Source organism: Nestor notabilis, unplaced genomic scaffold, assembly GCF_000696875.1.
Source record: "Nestor notabilis isolate BGI_N333 unplaced genomic scaffold, ASM69687v1 scaffold14331, whole genome shotgun sequence".
Lineage (NCBI taxonomy): Eukaryota > Metazoa > Chordata > Aves > Psittaciformes > Psittacidae > Nestor > Nestor notabilis.
This window is the reverse complement of record NW_009913466.1, coordinates 1-8,743: the sequence shown is the minus strand read 5'-3', so window position 1 is coordinate 8,743 and position 8,743 is coordinate 1. Positions and strand designations below refer to the sequence as shown.

Below are 8,743 nucleotides of genomic sequence, written 5' to 3'. Positions count from 1 at the left end.
AATGCTTTATCCACAGGGAAGAAAGAAAAAATTCACCAAAGATCAGCAACATTAGAAGATCATACCTAACTAACTTAAGAAAGCAGATACTCTTAGGAAAGAAGCTTACGTCAAAGATCATGCCTCAAGCGAACAAGATTCACAGGATGACGTCAAACCTTAAGACAAATCACAGAACAATGTACGTGTTTACCATCCATTAATTTTGCTTCTGATTCTGGTAACCCATGTGTTGTAGATGAAATACAAATGGTATCACTTTACTCAGCAGTATATGTTGAGCTGTTGTAAGAACAGGTCTGCTCATTTAAGAGTTTAGTATTTTGGCAAAAAGAAAATAAAAATTGAGTATTTCAATTTGTAAGCTATGCAAGACAGAAACTCTTCTTCTATACTGGTACAGTTCTCACCATAATGAGTCCTAATCCACTCCTGCAAAACATTTTGGTAACTTCTAGTTATTCTGAAGTGCAAAGCAGCAGAGAACAGAATATTTACCATATAAACAGGCATGTAATCACATCCCAAAAAAATATACCCAATTTTAAAGTGTTTGTACTTGAAAGTAAATGAGTTTTGATCATATTAAAGCTTCGGGGGTCTAATTTGAAGGGAAGAAGTTTAACAAAGACTTTATTTCTGCCTTTGCTACTGATTCACCAACACCTGTAACTCTTCTTCATGATAAAGATACAGAACTAAACTGAAATGTTTGCTCACATTATATATAAAGCTGGCTAGAATAGTTCTCATTTGAAGATTGTAACAACAATAAACAAATTTAATTCAAAAGGATGCTCTTGAATACCAAGACTACTTCATATCCCCTCATGTTTTCATTAAAAAAAGCGATTATTAGCCTATTTGTTTATTTTCCACAGTGGTTTTTTCCCCCCATTTGTTTGTTGTTCTTTTTTTAAAACCTTCTGATTTGATCTTTCAGCTCCATCAGGTGGAAATAACATTAAAGTCTGTGTTCCCTTCTTAATGTAATGCTGGAAACGAATCGTTTTTGCAATGGTGAATAACCTTAGCTTAAGCAGCTGAAGAGGAAAAAAAATCCCAGAATTCAAGACGGAGTGATCTAAAATTAACAAGAATACTTCTAAACACATGAATAGTCAATCATAAAAGTCTGTACTACAACATCAGTTAATTAAAGCCCCTTTACAAAATTTACAAGTACTTATGGGCAAGATATATATATACACCTGACCACAGAAAAAGGAAAAGAAAAGCTGCCTTCTCAGTAGAATGCTAGCATCCACCATAAACAGTGTTTCCATAAATATGTAAAATACATCTGGTTATTAAAGACAAAGAAGAGTGGATTCACTTCATAACACAAATATCCATGGTACTGGCAACACGGACAAAATCGTTAGTCAGAACACTTAGAAAAGGTACACCTCTAGTTTTAGCTAGTTGTGGAGACTGCCTTCATAAACTTCTTGGACACAGTTTACCTCATCTTAGATAGTTAACTCTAGAAAGATTTGTGATAGGTACCTATGCTTTTCCCTTTAATCCTATAAGTAAGCATGAACCCTTGTGAAGGAGGCTAGTCTATGGCTGCCTACTTTAAGAGCCCTGGCTTTCACTACATATTCTGAAATGTTCCAGCTGCCTCCCTCAGCTGTCCAACCTGCACTCATACAGCACGGCTCAGTAAAACAAGGATGTTTAGCCAGCTCCTGAAACAGCTACTGAAGAGCTCGCGCCCACAAGCAACTAGGAAGACCAGATGAGCTCACGTTTGGCTTACCTGCTGTACAGGGCTAAGAGCTGCAGCAGGCAGGGAAATGCTTCACAAGAGATTAAGTTTTCATGTCTGTCTATTTTAAACAAGTGTTGCATATTAGTCTGCTTTTCAAAAGTGCTGAGAGAGGGGGGTTCTTATAATAGAAAAACTGATCCCAAGACCTGCTCAAAACATGCTAAATAAAAACAGCCCATGATGACCCTAAGACAGGCAAGTCATCCACAGGTCTAAATGATAAGGGGTAGGGAAAACAGATATTCTTCTGTTCTACAATTCTGTCCGCACTAAAAAATGGGATCATTCGAGATGTATATCTCCAGTACATCTGCCTGACAAAACATAAAGCCAACTGATATTTTTAAGTGTATGCATGCAATTTCATTTTAGAGTTAAATCTTATGATTTATTAGATTGGCTAGAAGGAAAATGCCAGTGCCATTCATTAACTTCCAAAACCAGACACCTGGTAAAGAACAGATATTATCTTGTTCATAAATTACAGTTCTTGCCTCACTTTCATAAGATAAAGTCAGTGCATTCCGTGCACTAAGTATGCACACAAATCATCTCCCACTCCATTTCTATTAGCTCATTTGTATTTTAGCACATTTCAAAGACACTATATAGAACAGAGATACAATTGACCCTTTAAACATATTTTCAAAATTCATGTTCCCTATAAACTACTATCTACGAAGAGGGTTTACTACTGTATTAGACAAAGCAATACATTCCAATGAAAACATTACTACAGGAGCTACTACATTAAAGGTGTCTCACGCTTCTTAAGAAAAATTAATTAACCTGACCTAGAAGAGAGCAGAAGCCATGGGACAGGATTTCTGTATTATGGATTATGCCAGATAAGCAACATAACTGCTCACTTTACTTTTTTGCATGTACAAACCTCCCAAATTTACACATAGAGAATTAAAAAAAGTACTTTTTAAACTAGCCACACAGCCCTATTATTGCTCAGTGGCACTGCGAAGATTAAGAATATCATATCCAACTGTGTTTGGACTTGAATTTGTAGTTAAGAAGTTTACTGGAAACTGCATCTAGTTCCACAAGTCCATTCAAGTCTGCAGAAATGAGTCACACCTCTGGACTGCAAACACTACCTTGAAAAAAATTCTCATCTGTCTAGCCTAAAGGGAAATGATGAAAATTTTTAGCTTTCACTGCCAGAATAATGAATTTTATTGGTTATTGTTTCATTAACACTAAAAAAAAAAAAAAAAAAAAAGTGTATATTTTGGAACAGAATGAAATTCAAACAGCAGTTTCCAATCCTTTCAGCTACACCTTACAACCCATTTTATTTCAGCGAGATACTCTTCTGCAGAGCATAAGGAGGAAAAAAGTGTAATTTGAGTGTTTACAGATTAAAAAAAAAAAGAAGTAAGAGGGGTGGCAATCAGTTGTTAAGATGAACACAAAGAACAGAGAATCAGTATATTAAATGAGATTTTATAGACCTTAACAGGAAAAAAACTATGCAGTAAGGCAGATTTGTTCATAGGATCTTTGTCTTAACCTGGAGACTAGGATACAGCAACCTGATACTGAAATTAACTCAAATGCTGAGTCTATCACCACTTTAAAGGACCATGAAAATGTAACTATCTTAACTCAGCGGAATAGATGTCCGTTACTTACACCATTTCTTCTTTTATATTATAAGACCTGTAGTTCAACTCTAAACATAAATGGAAGCAAGCCAGTTTGCTTGTCAGCTTGCATTCTCCAAGATGCTATCATAGTTCGCGGCACCAGATCAGCAAAAGAATGAATAAAATCCAATCAGATTTTCCCCCTTCTATTATGTTTTGGTTCTTTTTTTTTTTCTCCATTACAAACCTTTGAATCTCAGGAAACTCAGATTTCTAAATAATTCTGCATCAAGACATACCAGCATAAAACCAGGTTAAGACAGATACATTGTTGATGACATAACAAACCTAAACTGTAATTATTACATACTTTCATCTTTGAAACTTTCAGAGATAAGTCCCATGTTTGAACAAATACATTTAAGTTCCTCAAGCTGGGTTTTCCACAGGCATTGCCCTGAGGATCACAAAGCATGCATTAACAAAGGACATCTGCACTGCACAATGCATTCCCATGACAAGTGATCTAAACAACTCTAAGCAGCACCACAGGCAGCATAACTGAAGCAGGGTCTAGGTGGTTACACCCTCCTACTACGGGAATTAGAGCACAGTTTGGGTATCTCTGTACAGCACCACATTCTTACGTGGAAACCGTACAATGGCAGTTTCAAAGCAGCTTGTAGGGACACCACATTCACACAGAGGGTTTTGTTTTGTCAATATATAGACATACAGACAGCTTTTATACATACGCACGTTTGTATGCTCATGTCTGTTGTTAATATCACGTACCTGCTACCAGAGTTAAGTTAATCTTTTTCCCATATATGAAATTAAAAAGCAGAAGAAATTTGTCTCAAACTAACATAGCACACATGATTTCCTCGCTTACGCAATCTAGTTACATATGAATTTAAAACGTTTCCTGTTTCAATCCAGATTACTACTGTGACACCTACTCAGAAAAACAAAACATTACACAACAATCTCTTACGTTCACCTCGCCTGCAGAAGGCAAACAAAAGTCAACAACAAACTCCAGAAGACCCACACCACCAGGGTATTCTAAACTCCACCTAGAACTTTGAAATCACTGTACAGAATCAGATTAATTTCTCAAAACATTAGTTTAGTATTTCATATGTAAATACTTTGCATATGTTAAACTTTTAAGAGTAACATTAAGATTCTGTTTTACTAAATCACCTGATAATGATCCTTGAGACACAAAAGCTAGTTTCACAATAAAAGTATTTATATGGAGCTTAATTCACTCAGCTTCCTGGAGCATGAATCCTCAAACTAAAGTACTGTCAAGACACACCAGCTCCCCTCTTGCGCTGGTTAGACTGAAGATTAGCTCTACTGAAGTCTCCTAAGAACATTACTCTTTTCACTGTTCAAGAAAGGTTGATGACATGTAACAGGAGAAAGTTTAAACTTGCATCTTTCCCTTCTGTTTATTCTGTATGCTCATTTTCCCTTTTCTCCTTCATTAATACTCTTTCAGTCAGCTTCAGAGAAAAAGACCCTGTAATTTATATACATCACTCCTGAATAAATTTACCACTCAAACCAGTGGTTTCTGTGAATTCATTGAACTTGGGAAGCAGCATAATTTCAGGCTAAGCTATCATTTTATTTCATTAAAAAACTGAAAATCTAGAATTAAAAAATATGATGGAGACCTAATTTCTGGTTAAAAATCCCCAAAGCACAAATGGATTTATGATGCAATAACTAACTTCCTCATTTAGAAACTCAGCAGTTATTAAGGCAGACCACAGATTAAGCTTTCTGTATAGCAGTCTTCTTTATAAAGGATTTAAAATAACTTGATCTTTCGCCTCCCCCAATTATTTATGTATCATTGTCAAGCTATTGTTCAAATATAATAAAGGTTACAAAAAACCACCCCAAGGTCAGGAAAGTAAAGACAGACATATCACAACTCTGATCCAGGAAGAAATCTCTTGAGTCGTTAGAGACGGGGATGATCTCCGATTTGCTCATTTCCAGTTACTCATCTTGGCCAACCAAGATGATCAACAACATTATTGTCTACACACAAGCAAATTTCTACAGCTGTTGAACTCAAGAGGTATCAGAGGACACAAAGATTCACCAACACTAAGCTGTTATTAAGTACAGCTAAGTAAATTTTATTTCTGCAGTGTTTCTACACATTTGAGAAAGTGTTTCAGAGGGGGTTCAGGTGGTTAAGCCTTGGGCTAAATCAGCTTCAAGTGCGTGGATTTACCATACACAGCTTTAAGCAGTAAGATTCTGGCATGAAGGGAAACTGACTTGGTCTCATGAGATTTGTTAAAGCATTAGAATGACACCCTTTTAAAAAAGGAAATTGGGACACCTACTTTCAGAATTTCGTACATCCACTCATGGAATCATAAAGGTCCTTTCCAACCTAAATGATTCCAAGATCATCATATCCAGCTGCAAATCTAACACTGCCACCATCACCTGTATATGTACCTGTAACACTCCCTTCCATCCTGACCCACCTCCTACTGAGGACTGGATGGTCTGGAAAGATGGAAGCAGTGCTACACATTCCCCTTAAGTCAGACAGCATTTAACACATGGAAGTTAACAGGGTGCTGCAAACAGTGGGAGTACTTAAGCATCCTGCAAGATGCTGAGGTGTGACTAATAGCCTGACTGCTATTTCCTACTTCACTGAGAAGCTACACATGCACATCAACTAACACTAAGAATGAACAAGCCTTAAGCCCTGTCCTAGCTGTTGCATGATTACATTTTTAGAATAGTGTATTTTGCTTCCTGAATTACTTAAAAATTTAACTATGTATTTAAATTGCTTGGATTTTTAAATATGATATTAGATAAAAAGTAAAACTATTGGCAAGAATAACACTTCTTTGTAATTGTGGGATAGCACATCTACAGACTTGAGCAACTTAAGAGTTGATTCTGTTCAACGTGTAGCTATGTTATAACACACCTAAACTTCATTAAAATATAAGCAAGAGGTCAATATGAAACTATCCAGTCTAACATTCTGAGTCAGTGAATTATCCATTTTATTCCCTGCCAAGGGCTGCCAAAAGATTGCTATTTTAGATATATACAAATCACAGCTTTTGTCACAGGAAAATACAGGAATGCAGCAGATATGTCAAAAAGCAAGAAGAGCGTGACCGTGGATATAGTAAAGGGCTGGCTCATGCAAGTGGTTCAGCTGCAGTGTCTTAAAATGATTCTTTATAAAGTCACTTATGCAAGCTCTACCACCTTTAAGTTGCCTCTCTCTGTAAGCAGTAAAAGTGGTACACAGTATCAGAAACTGAGGTATTTTGATGTTGTAATGATCAAAGATATTAATGCTTTTACTATGCAAAATAAAAAATAAGAAACTAACCATTCATGTAATTTCAGGTGAGCTTTTATCATTATTCTTTCTAAGCAGTCTTCTTTCAAAATTAACCGAAAATTTAGAAGATTATGCAAAGAGTCTGCTGCAGAGATTTAAGTCTTTACTATTACCAAGGCTACTTCAGAATTCCAGATGAAGGAAAAAAAAAAAAAAAAAAAAAAAAAGCTGTTCCAGATAAAACAAGTACTTATTTTGTAAAACAGTATCTGTAACGAGTAACTTTGACAAATCCACAGCTTATCTCAAAAAACAGAGGGTAGAAAACATCCAGCAATTTTTTAATGCATTGTTTTATTTGCTTCAACACTTTCAAAACAAAACTAGATGCTGAATGTAACCAAAGTACTTAATTGTCACTATGGCAATAGGGGTTTTTTTTCCTCATTTTAAAGCCTAGAGAGAAACATCTTCACACTGAGAACAGTAAACCTATTTTAAAGCAGTAAGAAAACTCAAGAGGTTAGACAGTTGCTCCGAGTTTTACCAGAAAGTAAATATACAAGCATGTCTCTTCTAAGCATGCAACTTACTACTGAAGTATGAAAGTATTGTTCTAATTAATCAAACATATTGCCTCTAGTAGCAACACAGACCTTAAAGTCAGATGCATAATAGAAACTGTACGGAATACATATCCTTACAGCCCCCTATATTCCAGTCAGTTTTATGCTTCTAGGGTTTAGAATAAGCAACTAGATAACTGGGTACAGTGCTTGTATTTCATGGTACTTTCCACTCAGGCTGATATAAGACCTTTTGTGTACCCTCGTATATATCAGAAGTAGAATAAATCTTATCATCTGTCATGTAAAAATGGGATTATTCACAGAACCGTGTTAAGATCTTCATATTCAATTGCCCTGTACCAATACAGGTTACTCCAGGCAGTCACACGCACATACAATAGGCAAATACCACTTTTTATAATTGGAATAAACTACTTCATTGCCCCAAAATCAAGCAACAATATTAATACTTTTGAAAAATTTGTTATTCAATTTTTAAAAGAGAAATAACTAATCTCCTGTTCATTCACACCCAACACTCGATTCATACATGAAGAACAGCAAAGATGGGCAAGCTCTTCAGCAAAGGAAAGTCTGAAATTCTAAAAATACCATACTGGAGGCCAAAATGGTACTACAAGATTAGTCTTCTAGAAGATGGACAAAATTCCTCCTTTATAATTTGCAAACTTTAAGAAGCTTTGACAATGAACCCAGCTTTATCATACAAGATGAGTTGTCTTATGAAAGCAAAAAGAAAGAATCCTCTGATTATTTCTAGTGTAAGTAAAACATTAATCTTAAAAACCAAAACAAAACCCAACCTATTACGCTTTAAAATTCACAACTGAAGTAAGATTTACACAAAGACCCCTCTCACTATTGAGGAAAAATAAAGGCAGAACATTAACTCCTTCCAATCTGAATTAACATCAGAGGTCTAATACCAGAAGATGAAATTAATGCCGGGGCATCAGAAGCTCTTTAAAGAGGGGCATATTTTACATCTAGAGAGGCAGGCACTAGAGCAGCTAGGGCACCCACCTTTATTGGAAATGAGCTATTTAGGAACCTAACGAACTAGTCTGGCCAGCAAGAAAACTTTATAAATACACACGTTTCCAAACCTAAGCCTTTATGAGAGTCTTCAGAGAAGCTCAGTTTGCGTCCAGCTCCAAGCAAGCAGCCTATGAACGAAGCTCGCATAGGACAACTTCTATAAAGCGTTACCTTCGATGTTCAACTCGAAACAAACGTGGCAAAAGGAGAGCGTTTCCTTCTCGGTCCCCAGCTTGCAAACGCTGCAGACGTTGTCATCATCCAAGTCGATGCTCACAAACTGCTCTTCGTTCATAGTGCCCTGTGGTGGAAGGGTGGGGGGACACAACACGACAAAAGACGGGACCGTTATTTCAGCCGCCACCCGAGCGAAGCGCCGGCC

At 36.4% G+C, this 8,743-nt stretch overlaps 1 protein-coding gene across 1 annotated transcript in view; it reads right to left on the bottom strand.

The window, feature by feature from the left end:
• LOC104412483 (chromosome unknown open reading frame, human C21orf91) overlaps nt 1–8,664 on the bottom strand; it is an 18,330-nt gene extending 9,666 nt beyond the window's left edge. Inside the window, exon 1 of the mRNA XM_010023217.1 lies at nt 8,533–8,664. Within this exon, the coding sequence (XP_010021519.1) occupies nt 8,533–8,656 (124 nt within the window). The 5' untranslated portion in view covers nt 8,657–8,664. The remainder of the gene's footprint in view (nt 1–8,532) is intronic.
• Nucleotides 8,665–8,743: the final 79 nt, after the last annotated feature.